Source organism: Tripterygium wilfordii, chromosome 21 (genome assembly GCF_013401445.1).
Source record: "Tripterygium wilfordii isolate XIE 37 chromosome 21, ASM1340144v1, whole genome shotgun sequence".
In the NCBI taxonomy this organism is placed as follows: Eukaryota; Viridiplantae; Streptophyta; class Magnoliopsida; order Celastrales; family Celastraceae; genus Tripterygium; species Tripterygium wilfordii.
Window position 1 is genome coordinate 7,034,357 of NC_052252.1, and position 19,023 is coordinate 7,053,379.

Below are 19,023 nucleotides of genomic sequence, written 5' to 3' on the forward strand. Positions count from 1 at the left end.
CGAGGTGAAGTACAACTTCAGTACATTAATGTCCCAATAGGACACTAACTCTCAACAGAGTTCAACTCCCCTTTAGAGAGAAATACAGATGAGATTTACCCTTCGAGAAATTCTTTGGAAAAGCAATGAGAGAGATTTCGACTCCTACTACAACTCAAACACTTCAACTCATATAAAAGGGTAAACTCCACCCTCAGGAAAGATTCTAACCCCTGAACTATTTACTTGAGTAAGAGGTAGAGTTCCAAATAGCGACTCATCGTTCCAAATAGCGAGTCATACTCTCAAGTTTAGTATCGTACTAACTTGAGCATCGGAGAGGTCCTTTAAGCACATCCTAAGGGCCCTACTGTAGCTTACGTTTGTTCGTTCCCTGTGCAAGAAGAAATGCAGCCGATAAGGGAGCAAGAAGAAATGCAACCGATAAAGAAGGAAGGAATTAGTCTGACTAATTGATTCGTCGAGTACTATCAATATTATTTTTGATGTCATCAATAAGTATGTTTTTATAATTGTTTGATTGTAGGATTGATTTGATTGACCACCAATAATGGTGTGTCCTAGTGGTAAAGATTCTTGCACTTCTTGTCACTAGGGTTCAAGTTCCACACCATAGGGTACGAGACCACACATGGATTATTGATTTGAAAAAAAAATGATTGATTTGATCGATTACTTCAATTAAAAAACAGAAGGCATCGAAAGCCAAAATCAAGTGAGGCTACGGGCTCAACTCATGGGCGCTCCTCTAACCATGAATCGTGGTTTGAACTTAGCCAATTAGGCCCAGCCCGAATATTAAGCGTTAGTTACCATGGCTTGTTATTACACAATCGGTGTGGATTTGACGTGCTATGCCTACTGCTGACAAGCCTCGGATATTCCTTCACTAATAAATTAACTTGCTCAAGATTTGTTAAAGTAATGCTACAGACGTGGTATGTGAACAGCCATTGTTCATGAACATGAGCAGAGCAGGCCCGCGCACACAGCACAAAAGTGGTGTCCGTGCTAACCGTACCATCTAAACTAGCTACACTGTATTCTTTTCGATGTCGACACTTGGATTCCTATTAATTATATAAATTCTACCAATAACAAAATTGTTCTGTCTTTTCTTGACTTTTGCACCTTAATGGTCCCCACCTACCACCACTACACCACCGCACCGCACACCTCCACCTGGTCCCTCCCTCCTTCCCCAAAAATCTCGGGTCCACCGGGAATCTACGCTTCTCCGTATACGGTTCGTATTTCCTAAATTCGATCTCGTGATTTCTTTTTGTGCTTCTATCTCGAGTAAAGCCGTACAGGTTCTTTCTTTCTTTCTTAAACCACGAATTTCAACCAAGAATTTGATTTTGTTTTTTCGGGTATATATTTTGCCCTGTGTTTGTATCTGGGTATTTATTATCTTGCTATATGAATAATGTATGTTTGACATAGTATTGACACAAATGATTAGGTTTCTTTTGTGCATCAGGCGGGTTCGTAATGATAGCATTTCTTTTATTTTTAATTAATGGGGTATTCTTTTTCTTAATAAGTTTTCATTTTGAGTTTAATAGTTATTCATTAATGTGGGATTTTCCAGGATTCTGGGGAAGGTGGTATTTGACTTTGAAGACACAAAAAGGGTCGGTCTTTTCTTCTGGGGGGCAAAGGGTTAGGTTGCTTTTAATGGATTAAGAGGAGGCTATGTATTGATGGGTTTCTTAAGCTGTTTGTTCTGATGGATTTTTTGATGATGGGTCATCACGAATTTGAGTGGTTTTTTATTGTATGGAAGTCGAGATTTGAGTTTCTAACGATTTATGGTTAATGGGTTTGGGGAAATTCGGTTTCTTGAGCTCTGTAAATTATTTAGGATTATTTCAGGATTTCGTTTTTGATTTCAAACCTCCTTCTACCTCAATCTCCCACAACGAGAAGGAGATAAAGATTAAGCAGAATCTGTTTGGGTTTAAAGTCTTTTAGGTTTTTCCAAGTGTTTGGATTACTGGGATTTCAGCTATGGAGGAAGAAGCTAATTCTTGGTTAAGAAGGACAAAGTTCTCTCACACAGTTTGCCATCGACTGGATTCTTCAAGACTGCTTGCTCTCCCTTCTTTCGATGTCCGGTCAGAGAGGGAATATGGCTTGAAATCAAGACCAGGCGCCGGAGCAGCTTCGTCCAGTCAGAATCAACAACCACAAGAACATCTGCGTGTTCCCAGTAATTTACAAGCTCGGCGACATCCTCTTACCAATAAGCAGAGATCTTTTTCTCCTAACCCGCGAGCTTCTCTCTCTGATGAGTTCAAGGAAGCAAGGTCTGATAGAAAACGATTCTCGACTCCTCATCTTAGTAGAAAATATTCAAACGATAGAGGAATTATGAGCAAGATTTTCCATAAAGACGCCGAGGAATCAAAGTCAACCAATTCCTTGCAATCCTCAAATACAAGTCCACTCAGGCACTTGGCTTCCCTGAAAGGACATGACAAATGGAAGAGCAAGAAGGAGTCTTCGTGGACGAAGTATTTTGATAATGGTGGTGGCAGGGTTACTGCAGTGGAGACGGCAGATGAATGGACTGTTGATTTGTCCAAGCTATTTCTTGGGCTTAGGTTTGCTCATGGAGCACACAGTAGGCTTTATCATGGGATATATAATGATGAGCCTGTTGCAGTTAAGATTATTCGGATACCTGATGATGATGATGAAAATGGAACCTTGGCAACCCGATTGGAGAATCAATTCAATAGAGAAGTCACTTCTCTATCACATCTTCATCATAAAAATGTGATAAAGGTTATCAAACTTTCCTATTGTTGCCATTTCAAAGTTGATTACTTGATTTCCATCTCTATATCATCCTTATCAAGCCTTTATCAAACAACTTGTGGTCCATTCAATGAAACCATTGGAGATATTAGTTGGTGTATTCCCCTTCGCCAATATTCATAGCTGTGTGTTGTCATTTAGATGTGAATCCTGATTATGGTCAAAACTGTTGTAGATGATATATTTCTTGAGGCTGCTGCCATGAATTGTTTCTCATGTGTTTTGATTTGGTAATGCAGTTTGTAGCAGCATGCAGAAAGCCTCCAGTTTATTGTGTTATTACGGAGTATTTATCAGAGGGTTCCTTGAGATCATACCTACACAAGCTTGAGCATAAGTTGATTCCCTTGGAGAAGTTGATAGCTATTGCTTTGGACATTGTTCGAGGAATGGATTACATTCACTCTCAAGGTGTCATCCACCGGGACCTGAAACCTGAGAATGTTCTCATTGATCAAGATTTCAACCTAAAAATTGCTGATTTTGGTATAGCTTGTGAGGAGGCATCTTGTTATTCATTGGCCGAAGACCCAGGGACCTATCGATGGATGGCACCAGAGATGATAAAAAAGAAGCCCTATGGTCGGAAGGTTGACGTGTACAGTTTTGGACTTATCTTATGGGAAATGGTGGCAGGAACTATACCTTATGAGGACATGAATCCCATCCAAGCTGCTTTTGCAGTTGTGAATAAGGTATTTCCTCATTTCTCGTCTCTTGCTAATGCCCATTGCCTTTACCTGGATTACAATCGTGATCATATATCCAGTTTTTTAACATTGCATCTTCTATTTGTTATATCTATTTTTTGTTTTTGGATTTTTTTATTTTGTGCGTGCTTCTGTTTGAGTTGCAGATTGGATTTATTATGTATGAGCCCTCGCGTCCTCCCCTCTGACGCTCACTTTTTGTGGGGATTTGTAAGGAGTTGTTTAAATTTCTCAAATTGAATAATAAGAAAACAGACCAGATATCAGTAATGCCCAATTTCTGTTTTATGCTAGTAAGCTTATGGCTTGGAACCAGCATCCTTCGACACATTAGGCTTGAATACTTTACCATCATGCTCTGGTGTGTTCTGTTTTAATTGCTTGACAATAGGACATTTCATAAATGGTGTTTTCTTGCTGCAAGTTTTTGTCATCTCGGCCAGTCTGTCGGCATTCTGTATTACCACCACTGATTGGTATAATCAGCTGGGAGCTGGATAGTTAAATTGATTGCATTTTACAAGACTGATTCGTAAAGTATGTGGGATTCTGATTTTCTATATCCTGAAATCATTTCTTTTAGAAAAAAAAAACAAATTCTTGTCTTGTCTTATTCCCTCTCTTGTGAGATTCATCTGGTGGATTCATAGTTCTAACTTCAAAAATTGTGCCTCATGTTTTCCAGAATTTGAGACCTATCATTCCAGGCGACTGTCCGCTGGCCTTGCGAGCGCTAATTGAGCAATGCTGGTCATTGAATCCAGAGAAAAGGCCCGAGTTCTGGCAGATTGTCAGGGTACTGGAGCAATTTGAGTTTTCACTTGCTCATGATGGAACCCTGGATTTGGTACAAAACCCAACTTGCCAAGATCACAAGAAGGGGCTGCTTCATTGGATTCAAAAGCTTGGTCCCGCACATCCTAGTATTACACCCATGCCTAAACCTAAATTTGTATGAATCTTTCTGGTGACCTTTCTTTTGTAGCAGACCAGGTCCAATGTAATTAAAAAGGTTTGCTCTCTGAGCCGATCTAATTTGTGTTCTGCTATGTCACATTCATGTGAGACAGAATTGATAGACTGGCTGGGATGAGCCGCGAGTGTCTCTAGTTTGCAAATATACATATGCTGAATTTGGTCTTCGTTTTAGGGTATTTTATAAATATTGGGGGAAAGACATAGCAATTTTTTGAAAGGCTATGAATGTGATATGACTCTCCTTGTAATATTTTGCGATGATCATGATAGATAATCCATTATACCATCCGTATCTTTCGGAATCTTTTACTTTCTCAAGGGGAAAAAAATTCTGTGTGCTTGGGAAGATGGTTAGTGCCTTTCTCCTTGTGAAATCCATGAGAACAATTCAAAATCAATGAGTCATTCATTCTTGAGATGCACTGTGTGTTTTTGTTCGGAGCTTGTGTTCAATTATCTTTCAATGTTGGGGATATTTGTTGGGTTTGTTTCATTCATTGAATTTGTATACGCTTATGCATTTAGTACTTATCCTATGCATTTGTTTTGAGAGAGAAAACAACACGAAAGACACTCTTGAGGGAAGGTTGAACTGTTTTTGCTGTTCCGTGATTATTAGGTTGAAGCCCCAAAAGCTGTGCAAGATTCAATGTAAGGACTGCGACCTTAGAAAATGTACTGTACTTGATGTTATTGGATGGTTATCTTTGTAGGCATCTCTCATCTATAGTTTTTTGACGTTTCTTTCTTCTGTTCTTCTTTTTCGTCTTTGTTATAATTACAATACTGTTGAACACCAAAATCCAAAATTATTTGGGCTGGGTTTCGTTTTGGTCCACGCATTTGAATCCTAATCTTTTACGGGTAACTTTAGTCATATCTCGACAATTTCAAACTACACCCCTTATTAACCACACCCGTAATTTTTTTTGATATTACTAATCACATTAAAATAACCAAAATCTCAAACAGCTTTGAAATACACCTCAAACCTAAATGGCTATGAGTCTTCAATCTTTCTCAGAAATTCTGAACTTGACTTCACTTTTCATTCTCACGGAGGTTAGGGAAACCTGTTGAAATTGAGAAGTTCGACTCACTCTCTAATTTCCAAATACTTTTCATGCTTGAGAGCACGAGTTCTGTATTCGAGTATAACAAGAAGATCATGGTACTGTTTTCTACTTTCTTCATTGCTGCGATTGGGCTTCGATTTCCCAGTCGAGCTGTGGCTTCGAATGCCGCAACTCTTTGACATTAATCATGATTTTTGATGAACAGGTCTTCTGCGATGTGGAAGAGTTGTAGGCTTCGTTGAACATAAAGCGTAGACACTTTATTCATGAAGAAGAAGCTACCATTGTTCAGGGGCTGCTTGGTAACAAGTAAGTAAATCTTTTGTTGGTTTCTTTGCCTAGTGAACAAGAAGTTCGTTGGAGCTTTCAAGCCCCCATGTATGTGAGAGAGAGGGAGGTTTAAAGAAGGTGACAGTTACTAAGGTCCATCAGCAGCCCAGGAGCCCATCTATTATTAAATCCAATTACTCTTTAGTTAAACAAAGCCCATCACATGTATATGTTAAAATTATCTCCAACGGTTACTGAATTGATCTGAGGTGTCAATCCTGTTTCAGTCATGTTAGTCAGGCCTTTTAAATTGTAGCCGTTAGCAATAGTTCTATATGTATCCTTGTATCTCTCTTGTAAATTCTTTAATGAAAATAAACTCATCAGACTGTTTTAGGGTTGAAGGGGGTGGGCTGGGAAGAACTCATGTCTAAAAAAAATACAAAATCAACATAAATTGGGGTGTGATTAGTAAAATTCGAGGTGTGACTAAAATTTTCCATCTTTCAGGCTATGGGTTCGTTTGGTAAACAATTTTGGGAGTAGCATATATGGTAATATATATTGTGATAGTATATATGGTGATAGATTATATGGTTTCTGAAAAGTTAATAGTGTTTGGTTGCAATTATGGTGGTAGCATAAAGTTGTTGAAATTGTAGTGACAAATTATTTACAGGGGTATTATGTATTTAAGTTGTAAGATATGTAAATAAATATTGAAGTAAATAATAAATAATTTGCTAAATTAATAAATAATTTAAACTAATATAAATAATTAGAATTAACAATTTCATATATTAAATAGTGGAGCCCTAAATTTGAGAGAATAATATGGTCATGGCAACAAAAATGTAAGGATATTATGGGAAAGAAAAGTCGAATTGTGTGAAAATTGTCCAATTGACCACAATTTCAAAATGGTTATAAAATTGTCATAAAATTGTCCCTGGAATGCTACCACCTAAATGGTTGTTTGGCAAGCAAGTAGCATTTATATTATCAAATAGCCTAAATGTTACCAAAAAATGCTTGCCAAACACACCCTATATTGGGTTGGGCTTTTTTTTTTTTTTTTTTCTTGAAGTCCATGTTACAACAAGTGAAATTTAACTTTTGGTTTGTTTAAATATTAAGGGCTAGTTTGGTAGAGCATTTGTAAAGTAGCAGATATGCCAGCATAAATGGTGGTAGCAGAAATGCTGGACAATTTTAGTATCAGATATACTGCTTGAATGCTGGATAGGTGTTTGGTTGAACTTTTACTGTTAACATTTGTGTTGTGTAACATATTGGTTAAATTACGTGCGAGGGTAACATACATTTTAGTTGTATAGCCGTATCCAAACATACAAATTTTATAAAATAAATAAATATATTTAAATTAATTGAAGATAATAATAAATTATAAAATAATTAATAAATTATCAGGATAATTAAATTTAATTAATACATTATTTATTAATTAAATGAGAATGATTTTATTAATAACACTATTCACACATACGTGGAACATATTGCAGTACGAGCAAGACGGTTAGCGGAGGTGAGACTCGATTTTGTACATTTAGATCATACAAGGGTATATGTGGTAAATCATTAATATACATGGGGCAAGAATGGAAAAAGCTAGGAAAAAAATATGAAATTGTTCTCAAATGGAGCATTTCAAAAAGTAGTAGAAATGTTAGAATAAAATGTCTCGGAATATGTGTCGTAAAATTGTTGTTTGGCAAGCTTGGAGCATTTATATTAGATACTAGTATAAATGCTGGTGAAAATGCCCAACCAAACTGGCCCTAAGTGTTGTAAGGCTTTTGAACATAAGATATTTTTTTTAAAAGGGCATCAGTAGTACTCTGGAACCTTTATTAAAAAGGAATCAAAACATTTTAGACAGTATTAACATTCATAGCATAACCCCTCCTGATAAATATCTCATCAGAGAAAAGATAAACAAACAAACAATATTACAGGGATCTTCATAAGCATCTGCATCAAGACTAAAACACCGTTGATTGGTTATTGCCCTAAATCGTAGGATTGACTGTTATGGAATTGGCAACCTGGATAGTCTAGTGAATCCAACGATCTAGCGGAGAAGGGCAACCAATGTTCCTTGAAATTTTTACTCACTGCTTCCTTGGAAATAGAACGATCCAAGAACAATTGACCAATGAGACTAACCTCCATTTTTACTCACTGCTTCCTTCGAACCAGTGTTTGCTTAAGAAATATATAATTCTTACTACGATTTTCTATTAGAAAACTAATGATTTGTTATGCTATTGATTTTCTAATTTGTTCTTTACCGTTGTCATAGATTTCGGGACATCGTCAATAAACCTGAGATATCAATGATCCTTCAGGGAGCACACTTATTTTCCTACAAAGATATATGTTTCACCGGATTAGCACTAGTTCAAAAAACTACACTAAAAGGCCGACAATTCTTTTCATATGCTCTTGCAATAGCTTTGATAAACAGTAAAGACATATTGGTTTTATACTTTTATCATGTTCGAAGCGTTACTATTCAGTATTGAAGGTAACGTGTATCTAAATGAAAACCCAGAATAAACATCGAACCAATAACAAGGGTTACAAGGCCCAGCCCATATGGCACAATAGAAAGCCCAAAACAGCGCAGCTGCATTATTTCCTACAACTACAAGCCTACAACATGGACCTCTAAAAGAGCAACCAGGCCCATAAAGCCTCAAGCACTCAACTGAAGCGACAATATGATCAATTACTGGGGGCAAAAGCGTAATGTAACGACTGAGAAACGTAACTCTGCCACCTAGGGTTTTCTTTCTGTCACCGCGAACTCAAAAGCCTCTTCAAGCGTCGAGTGTATGCTCAACTTACTCGGAGTCTCCAGATCCAACATACGTCGCCACCATGGTAGGAAGCTTTGAATTCGGCGCCGTCCCCTTCAATCCCGATGGCTGGGGCCCACCGGAGACAACCACCGGCTCCACCACCACGACCCTTCCTCTCCACGTCCCTTTTGCTCCCTTTTCCCGCTCTGAGAAACTAGGCCGAATCGCTGATTGGACGCGGAACTTCAACAACCCCGGTGCCCGCCCTTCATCCAAGAATTCCGCTGACTCTGTTTTCGATTTCACCGCCGATGATTCATTCCCCGCCGCAGTCGCTGAAGCTGGGGACGATGATGCCTCATTCCGCCTCGTTGACGGTAAGCCTCCTCCACGGCCAAAGTTTGGTCCCAAGTGGCGTTTTAACCAGCACCACCGCCATAACCAGCTCCCTCAACGTCGCGACGAGGAGGTGGAGGCCCGCAAGCGAGAGCAGGAAAAGGAGCGTGCCCGCCGTGATCGACTGTACCTTAACAGAAACCAGACCAACCAGACTCGCCGCGAGGCCGCTGCCTTCAAGTCTTCCGTGGATATTCAACCCGAATGGAATATGCTCGACCAGATCCCCTTCTCTACGTTCTCCAAGCTCTCCTTCTCCGTTCCTGAGCCAGAGGACCTTCTTCTCTGTGGAGCCCTTGAATATTACGACCGAACCTATGACCGTACCACTCCCAAGAACGAGCGCCGTCTCGAGCGCTTCAAGAATCGCAACTTCTTCAAGGTCACGACCACCGACGATCCTGTCATTCGCAGACTTGCAAATGAAGATAAGGCCACTGTGTTCGCCACTGACACCATTCTTTCGACCCTTATGTGTGCGCCTCGCTCGGTTTATTCTTGGGACATAGTTATCCAGCGAGTGGGCAACAAGTTGTTCTTTGACAAGCGTGATGGCTCCCAATTAGATCTGCTTTCGGTGCATGAGACTTCCCAAGAACCGCTTCCAGAGGCCAAAGAAGATATCAATTCTGCTTATTCTCTGAGCGTTGAAGCTGCCTATATTAATCAGAATTTCTCGCAGCAGGTTTTAATCAGAGATGGGAAAAAGGTGGCCTTTGATGAGCCGAATCCGTTTGCAAATGAAGGGGAGGAAGTTGCCTCCGTGGCTTATAGGTATAGGAGGTGGAAGCTTGATGATGATATGTATCTTGTTTCACGTTGTGAAGTACAGAGTGCTGCTGATGTTAACAATCAGCGGCAGTTTTTGACTTTGAACGCCCTTAATGAGTTTGATACCAAGTATACTGGAGTTGATTGGAGGCAGAAGCTAGAGACACAGAGGGGAGCAGTTCTGGCCACTGAATTGAAGAATAATGCAAATAAGTTGGCAAAATGGACTGCGCAGGCCTTATTGGCAAGTGCTGATTTGATGAAATTGGGCTATGTCTCGAGGGTTCATCCGAGGGATCATTTCAACCATGTAATACTTGCAGTTGTGGGCTATAAGCCGAGGGAATTTGCTGCTCAGATTAATTTGAATACTGGTAACATGTGGGGGATTGTGAAGTCCATTGTGGACTTGTGCATGAAATTAAATGAGGGCAAGTACGTGCTTGTGAAGGACCCATCCAAGCCACAAGTGAGGATTTATGAGGTTCCTCCGGATGCTTTTGAGAATGATTATGTGGAGGAGCCACTACCTGAGGAGGATCAGGTTCAGCCTCCTGCTGAGGATGCTGACGGCACAGAGGCGGTAGGCACTGCTAATGATGTGGAAGATAAAGAGGTTGATGGTCAAGTTTAAGGTAACTTTTTATTGTTGTTTCCGAATATCTGATTTAGTCATTATCATGTCTATTGAGTCATATCAATTTGCCCAACTTATAGATGCCTCGGGCTATGATGTTTCTTTTAAGTGCCTTTTTGTTTCTTTGCTGTTAATTCTATAGTTACTATTAGTGACTGGAGTGCGCTTTCTATACATTTGTAACTTATGATTTGATTCTAATTGTTGAAATGTTTGACAAGGATGATGGAAGAAAGTCTCATTCAAATCTGTCCAACCTTTAGTTAATATGATTTCTAGGTTTTTGAAAATACTTGTTACAGTTATGGAACTATGAATGATATTATGGATGCAATGGGCGCTATGAAACACAAATTTCTGCAGCTAATGGAAAATTGAGGATGATGTGTTCACAACTGATTAGTTGGGAGCCTTGGGGCATGTTATGTTTAATCCAAGTCGGTTATTCTTTTCTCTTCGAATGGTGATTAGTCTATTTAGTCTGATCATATTCCAAGCATTTAGGTCTAAGTTTGGAATTGGTAAAACCAAATTAAGGGGAAAAATGCATAGTGCTTGGGTCTTGCAGGCTATTAAGTTCTTGATGAACTCCTATATATGTTTTTGTGTTTCTTGTAATATATTATAAATTGGATAGTTGAATTATTTGGCGATGAGCACCAGATACTTGAACATGCAAGAGCTCTTGCCTTGAGCTGGAATCTGGTATTGGTAGCAATTATTATTTTGGATTTTAATGTAGTACGCATTCTAAGTATCATTCCTTAGATTTTTTCCGGTTCCATATTTGTTGAATTGGATTTTGTATGATTCAAGTTCATTAATGTGAACTCTATTCAGCGTATGTATCTTAACTCTCAAGTGTCAGACTAACAAGGGGATAGCCCAAATTGGTTAAGGTCCTTCTCAGTAGTGGTCACAAGCTCAGGATACCCTCTTTTAGCTTCTAGAATCTATTTCTTAGTTCAAGATCCCTCCTACTAACGGCAATGAAAGAATTAGTAGATCTGTTCTACCCAGAAGGGGAATGGACTAAGGCTATGAACTTATAATCTGATGATCGAGTCGATTCCATGATTATAAGTTCATTCCATGCTGGATCGGACCGGAATAGGGTTAGATACATTCTCATTATGAGAAGGGGTCATTCGAGTGTATCTAAATAGATACCTTGTTTACATATGGATCCTTACGTCATTACATTCCATTTAGGATTACCGTGTGCTGCAACCTCTGCATAATTTCTAACAAGTCACTGGTCGGGCTGAACTTTATGAACTAGATGCCGTTGTGCCAAGGGTCTTCTCCAACTGTGCAGTTTATTGGGGGTTGCAGAACGGGATCACCCTAAGGGCAGTGGCTATTGTTCAAGACGAACATTCTGCCGTGGATGAGTATTCTCATGCTCACGACCAAGGAGGGTTGCTATATTTGTTGCCTCTGCCTACCCTTTTTTATTTTTTAAGAAAAAGCTCTTCAACCTAATGGGTGTATATTCTGCAAACCATTTTCTTTTGGACTTTGGTCATTTCTCAGTGTATGCTTTTTTCTTAGTTCTATAGCTGTTTAAAAACTTCCATATATTTCGTAGCCAAGAGCATTGATTTTAAAAATATTTTGTAGTGGCATAATATCACTTATACTCACTTGGTGGCTTTATGAAAATTTTATCACTATTTTTCCAGGATAACTTCAGTATCATTAAAATGCATAAATAGTATGATATGCTTTCCTTTATGCATCAAGTTATGCAGAATGTTGCCTTGAAATTGGTCTCTTTACGTACTTGTTTGTGGTTGTTATATTCCTTCCGCTATGTGGCATGGCTTCATCCTCTTTTCACCCAATATAAAAATTGTCTTCCGGTCTTTTTTGGTATTGGGTGATACTATAATTTGCATTTTTCTTGGCAGTGTATTCATCTAGAGTTTATATGTAAATCAAACTGGGTCTGATTAATATCAGCTGCATTTTAACAAATGCCTTGAAGCTAGATCTAATGTTATTGCATTAGGTCACCAACTAAGGACTTCTGTACAATCCTATTGAATCTTATGGCTGTTAGGCATTTTCTAAAATATGTGACATTGCATGGCACCTCATAGAATAATGAGGTAGGACATGGCTTTCTTGCCCCCACTGGATGAAAAAATGCGAAGTGCCTGAAAGCTATAGTGAAGTGGAGCCATGAAGCCTCTGTACTTGTAGAATACAGGAGAAAAGTGGGGTTAGTACAAGAGCACGGAAAAGGAGACTTTGTAATTATAATTGACGGAGTAAGGGGACCATAAGGAAGCCTGTTCTCTAAGTTTCTGGACCACCAGATCCGATAGCAAGTTATTAGGGTCTATTAGTTTTGTTGTGAACGAATTTTCTCTCATCCTTTTGTTTTGGATCTTGTTTTTTGAGCTTTCATCTCTCTCATGTATATCTTGCTTGTATCCGCTTATTATATTGTTTATACATTTGTGTTGTTTTTTAATTCACATTTGCTTGGTGATCGCAGGTTACTACTGACACTATGAGATGAAAGATTGTGCCTTTGTACGGATTGCTTAATATGAGGTTTTCCTTTTCTTATTTTCGCTTTAGTTTTGGCAAAATTTGAGCAGAATGATTTTCTGTCTTGGTATTTCTGGAGCTATATTTTGACATTAGATAATTTTGCAATGCGGATGGCTTGTGTTGGTCTCGAAACACATACCACTTATTGTTCTTGTTCTTAGCGGTTTATCTCTCTTTGTTCTTTTTGAATGAGAGATCTTTTGAACTTATTATCATAATGAAGCTCTGAATCCTTTTACAGAAAATGGGAAGCTGAGGAAAACAAAATATTTTGGACTTATTATTTGCTTGATCTTGTCTTCTCTTTTGGATTAGGTGATATCCATCGCTGATTTTGTACCATGCTTGGAAAACCGCTCACTGGATTTTAAATTTTCGTCTGGTATTGTGGGCCGAATGAGTTCATAGGAAAAAGAAACTAATGGGCTTGGTAGACTCTTGTATAGGGACTCCTATTTGCACTCCATTGTTTTTTTTTACTACATCCTAAGAAATGAGGGCTTCACCATTTGTTTAAAATTTTAGTTTATAATTGAACTCTTAAGAAATTGTGAAAGTTCCAAATCCATCTAGCATCTAGGTATACTGTTTGCATTAATCGAGGCTAAGAATGCTTCCATAAAACGTATAGTCAAAGGCTCAAAATGAAACGTATAGTCAAAGGCTAAGAGTGCATTTGCTTTCTTCTTCCATCGATGGACTTTCGTGCACCAATGCCTCCATATTATTGAAGTTTAATCTGTCTGCCTTCGAAGACAATCTTTAATTGGACAGCCTGGGAGTTAGTCTTCCGAGACAATTTGTATAATTTAATGCCTTAGCCAGGTGGGGAAGGTCTGATAACTTGACTTTGTTCAATTTTGTTTATATGGGGGGTGGTGTAACTGTAATGTCATTTACCTTATTTTATGCTATTATTAATGTAATTCATACACATAACTTAACAACCAATTAAAGCACTCGTACTGGTGCCATCTGGTGGAGTTAAGCCCGAGAGATCCCATTCTACACACTCTGGAAATTAAACCCTTATAATCACCAGATTTCAGATAACCAAACAGTCTATAATTTTTTTTTCAAATGACGTTTTTCTAGAAAAAGAAGCCAACGGCTATATTTTCAAACAAACAATACTAGTTTTGCGTTTGATGGCAATATCGAAGCCCCTATATTGGGGAGCACCATAACTGCATAAAGTCTCTGTCTTGATTGACTGCGTTGCATGCTCCTGTCTTTTTCTGGCTTTCAAAATAATGCAGAGACAGAGAGTGCGAGACACACTCCATACTCCATAATCCATATACTCCATGTCCATATCCATATCCATATCCATCCAAGGCAAAAAAGTTAAAAAAAAAAAAAAGTCTGATCGTAGTAGTAGGCAGATATCACGTCACTCTTCCTCTTTCTTTCCTTTATTTTTCTCAAACCAAATTTACTAAAGTTAAATAACCATTTCTCTTAAAAAGTAAAAGAAGGGTTGGTTCAAGTATCGAAGGCCTCGGTTACTTCTACCTTGCTTTGCTATACGTGCACCATAATACCCTCTGCATGTGACCTTTCTGCCACTTGTAAGGCCAACTATTTTCTTTTCAAAACCCACAATATTACACTAAAAACAACTAAATTATTACAAACCAAAACCAGATTGGTCATTTTCAAATTCCTACCATAAATTACTTTTGAACAAAAATTAAAATAATCATAATCAAAGACTATTCTTCAATACAACTATACAAGAGTCTAGTATCACTAAACCCCTATAAAGCGCCCCCCCCCCATTGAAACTTAACCTCAGTCTCTCTCTCTCTCTCTCTCTCTCTCTCTCAAAGCTCAGAAGAGATGGGTTTTGTGTTTTTGTTGGTTCAGCTCTCGCTCCTCCTCTGCTCCACTGTTTACAGTGAAGATCTTGATCTTGTAACTGACACTGTCCCACCTATTCCACACCACGGTGGCTACCACCATTACCCAACAACGGCACCGACTCCTTCACCCACTCACCACCACCACCACCACCACGCGCCTGCACCCTCCCCTATGCACCACGCACCGAGCCATCCACCTGTTCACCCGCCAGCTCATCACAACCACCACCACCCTCATCCTCCCAAAAATGCGCCCGTCCATCCACCTGCTCACGCGCCGTTGCCACCGTTTCATTTCCCGAGAAGCTTCGTGGCCGTACAAGGCGTTGTGTATCGCAAGTCGTGCAAGTTTGTCGGCCATGATACACTCTCCGAAGCCACCCCTGTTTACGGTACAATTTATTTTCAAAAACACCCTTTCCACTTCTAAAATTTGTGAATAGACCCCATTTGTTTTGTTTTTTGTTTTAATTGCAAACACACACCCTTGTGGGTTTGCTACATTATGCAGGTGCCATTGTGAAGCTGCAGTGCAACAGTAGCAAGTACCCACAGGAGGTCAAGAAGGCAACTGACAAGAACGGTTACTTCTACGTGGAAGCACCGCATACGGTGACCAACTACGGAGCCCACAAGTGCAAGGTGTCGTTGGTTTCGGCACCACCGGCGGCTAACATCGCCGAACCATCTGATCTACACGGTGGAGTGAAGGGTGCCAATTTAAGAGCAGAGAAGTCAATTGTGGTGAACAAACTTCCATTTGTGCTCTACAATGTTGGACCACTCGCTTTTGAACCCAAATGCTCACACGTTGCTCCTGCTCCGGCGCCACATCACTAGTGATTTGTGGATTCCAAGTCTTAAAATATATGTTTAGGAACTTTTAATTTGCTTCTTTCTAAAATTATATGTGTTGTAATTTGCAGTTTGTGTTGATCTCTGTGCGTGCTCTGTTTTGACATTTGGGTGACAATAAAATGAAGGATATAATTATTAAATAAATTTCTGATCATATTCTCTTAACATTAACTCATGAACTAGCTGTGCACTGTTCAGTCAAAGCTCTAACTGATTGGTTCGTGATGCGTACTGTAATATACTTGGATAAAACTATAAAAGAAAAGGAGTAGTCGAACAGTACAGTCTCTCTGTTCTGTCTTGTGGGTTGTGGCATTACGAATCTGAATAAATCTCTTGCGTAGAGATCGGATTGCTTTACTTGAAAACAGAGGTGATATGAACAAATGATGTAGTCTTGGGATTGTAGTTTTGATTAGTGGCAGTCATTATCAGAGTTAATCATGACTTTGGATACGCAAAATAAATGAGATTAGAGAATCCGCGCCTCGAATATGCTCCGACTTTTACTGAGTAGGCCAGCAGAATTTGACAATTGGTCTAGGATCGTAGAGTTATAATTTGAATCCAATACTCTGTAAGAATTGTAAAATCTATCATTTGAAAATGTGATACATCGTATCACATTTTTATTATATTTTGATTTTTTTAACTTATGACTTTTTTCTCTATCATTAAATGTGAATCATTGATTATAAAGAATTGTGCGGTCCCAAATCTGATGAGCGGTACAGTGTGATTGGATAAAAATACAATCAACAACTCTGTTTTCCTCGGATGCCATTAAATTCCTTTTGATACATTTGGCATTTGAAAAGAAGGAACCAAAAGCAGAGGACACATATCCAGGGTGGACCTTCCTTGTGGAACCGATCAATGATGGCTTTTGGGGTAGCAAAGCATGGCTTTTGAACAAAGATCAGTCACCATGTCAGAACAGCGTTCCTTCTTTTTACTAATTTATTGGACCTCCCTCGAATCTGCCAAAACAAAATATAACCGTTGTGTCTAGGACAAAATATGTGCCATGAATCATGATACTTGTTAACCAATGTTAAAGTTGAAATAAAGTTAATTATATTTTCAGCACTAATGCATGTTACCACACGGTCTAACACATGTCTATTTCTTCTAGAGAAATCGCCCAATACTTTCAAATGAGACAAAACACTCATTCAAATGAGACAAAACACTCACTCTATTGTAGATTTCATTCAATTTTGATCAAATTTCTTATTGATTTGGCATTAAGTCAACAAATGTATACGTGATAATATATAGTAATATTTTAAAAAGTTGATACGGCAATATATAATATTTTTTAAAAAAAACTAATGTGAGTCATTTCTTTTACCTCCCTCCCAACCTTATCACATTCGGTGCTAAATCTTGGTATACATGTCATTTTCAACTGCTCATCGACAATCGCTTTCTCTGGTTTTCCTGTGAAGCCACCATGAGCTCTTTCTCTTCCTCTAGAAAAATCATCATAGCTTACCTTCAGAGCTTGCTCCTTTACTTCATGACTTGTCATTCTCTCTTCATGCACCAACAAAATACTTTATACTTGATCAATTGACATGGTATTTATGTCATTAGATTCCTCAATTGAGCAGACTACATAGTCGAATTTGGAGGTCATCGAACGTAAAATCTTTTCAATGACAACAATGTCTCCCATTTGCTGTCCATTGAACCCTCATCTTATTTGCAACTGTAAGGGTCCTAGCAAAGTACTCGTCCACTGATTCTCCTCCCATCATGTGAAGGATCTCAAATTCCTTGCGCAATGCCTGCAATTGTGCCCCTTTCAACCTTGTTGTACCTTGACACTTCTTCTTCAGAGAATCCCAAATGTCCTTGGTTGTCTCCTTCTTCAAGATGGTGTCCAGAATAGACTTGTCTATTGCTTGAAACAAATAATTCTTTACTCTTAAGATCCTTCAGTTTTTGATCTTCCAGAACCTTTCTTTGCTCATCATTGAGTTGACTCTCTTCTGCTACAGCAGGAACACCATGTTCAACAATTGTCCAGTATTCCTCGATCTCAGGAAGTTTTCCATAAGCATGCTCCAATGGTCATAATGACCATCGAACTTAGGAATTGCAGGCTTGACGAAACTTCCTTCAGTAGTCATGTTACCAAAATTGCAATTCGATTGATTGATTCATTGTTGATGTGGTGTACCATAACTAATAGAATTATGTCAATTTACGAGCAATTGGTGCAATACATGAATAGTTGAGAATGAAAATAACTGCTCGTGTTTGACAACGTCCCATTAGTTCTGCAGGTTTACCACATTAGCATTTGACATTGAGTATTAGAACCATTGAATAATTTTTCAATAGGCAAACACAATAGATGGCTTCAAAGAACCCAATTTTAGTGAATAATGAGCCTGTATCGGTTTTTGAAGCTCAACTTGGCATTTGGACGTCCGTAGATTAGTTTGTGCAACCACAAATTGACAGATTAAAAGCCCGGTTTCATGACATGAACAATTCATAGTTGGTCCTTTTTTAAACTGGCCCATAACTTTTTATTGGTAAAATTTGACGGGTGAACTTTATTTGCATCCCATTATTTTCAAACTATACCCTAATATATCTACACTCCACAGAAACTGATCGCCCATCATGGAATTATTATCCATTATCTTCTTATCCTTGCTCTATCAGAGAACAAAATCCATCGAAAATGGCACTTCATTTCGCATAAGCTCTCTTTATCTCTCGTCTCTCTCACAAGACACAAAAATACAAAATGCTTCTAATGTCAATTCAACTATTCAAGCAGGCATGAGCGCCACAATTAATCCCTTATTGGTACCTACTCAAAATGTCCTTCGTAATGCACACTTGAAGATCCCAATCTGTCTTGGACCAAAACCATCTTCTTTACATTCGCATTCTCTCACTCTTGGCAAACTGAGACCAAGTCGAAAAGGAACAAACAATTCCAGGGTGTCAGCTTCGGTAGTCGCAATTGACGAAGAAGAAGGAAAGCCACCAGCTGATAATTCCACCATCCCCTAGCACACCATTCAAAAAGGTCTAAATATGATTGTTCATATGAGAAACCCCTAAACCCTAAATTAATTCGACATTAGTAAATATGATCGTCTCTAAACTGATGCAAACTCACAGATGCTAAAACAAATAAATCCTAAAATTCACTATTGTGATAGGGTGAGGATGGCTTGCTCAGAGGCGGTATAGGGTGGAGAGGGCATGCTCGCAAGT

At 38.8% G+C, this 19,023-nt stretch overlaps 3 protein-coding genes across 4 annotated transcripts; all 3 read left to right on the forward strand.

Moving 5' to 3' along the window:
* Positions 1–1,117: 1,117 nt before the first annotated feature.
* Positions 1,118–4,816, forward strand: LOC119989347 (serine/threonine/tyrosine-protein kinase HT1-like). Of its 2 annotated transcripts, XM_038834798.1 has the most exons (4): positions 1,118–1,246; positions 1,595–2,793; positions 3,066–3,521; positions 4,222–4,816. In XM_038834798.1, exons 2-4 carry the CDS (start codon positions 2,014–2,016, stop codon positions 4,492–4,494), a joined length of 1,509 nt encoding a protein of 502 aa, XP_038690726.1. In that variant the 5' UTR covers positions 1,118–1,246; positions 1,595–2,013; the 3' UTR covers positions 4,495–4,816. The 2 variants fall into 2 exon arrangements, with proteins under 2 accessions (XP_038690726.1, XP_038690725.1); XM_038834797.1 differs by lacking the exon at positions 1,118–1,246 and having other exon boundaries at positions 1,427–2,793.
* A 3,817-nt stretch (positions 4,817–8,633) lies between these two features.
* On the forward strand, positions 8,634–13,334 carry LOC119989030 (eukaryotic translation initiation factor 3 subunit D-like). The gene is made up of 2 exons (XM_038834319.1): positions 8,634–10,487; positions 12,996–13,334. Exon 1 carries the CDS (start codon positions 8,765–8,767, stop codon positions 10,484–10,486), a length of 1,722 nt encoding a protein of 573 aa, XP_038690247.1. The 5' UTR covers positions 8,634–8,764; the 3' UTR covers position 10,487; positions 12,996–13,334.
* Positions 13,335–14,832: 1,498 nt separating this feature from the next.
* Positions 14,833–15,931, forward strand: LOC119988989 (non-classical arabinogalactan protein 31-like). The gene is made up of 2 exons (XM_038834267.1): positions 14,833–15,311; positions 15,431–15,931. Exons 1-2 carry the CDS (start codon positions 14,897–14,899, stop codon positions 15,757–15,759), a joined length of 744 nt encoding a protein of 247 aa, XP_038690195.1. The 5' UTR covers positions 14,833–14,896; the 3' UTR covers positions 15,760–15,931.
* Positions 15,932–19,023: the final 3,092 nt, after the last annotated feature.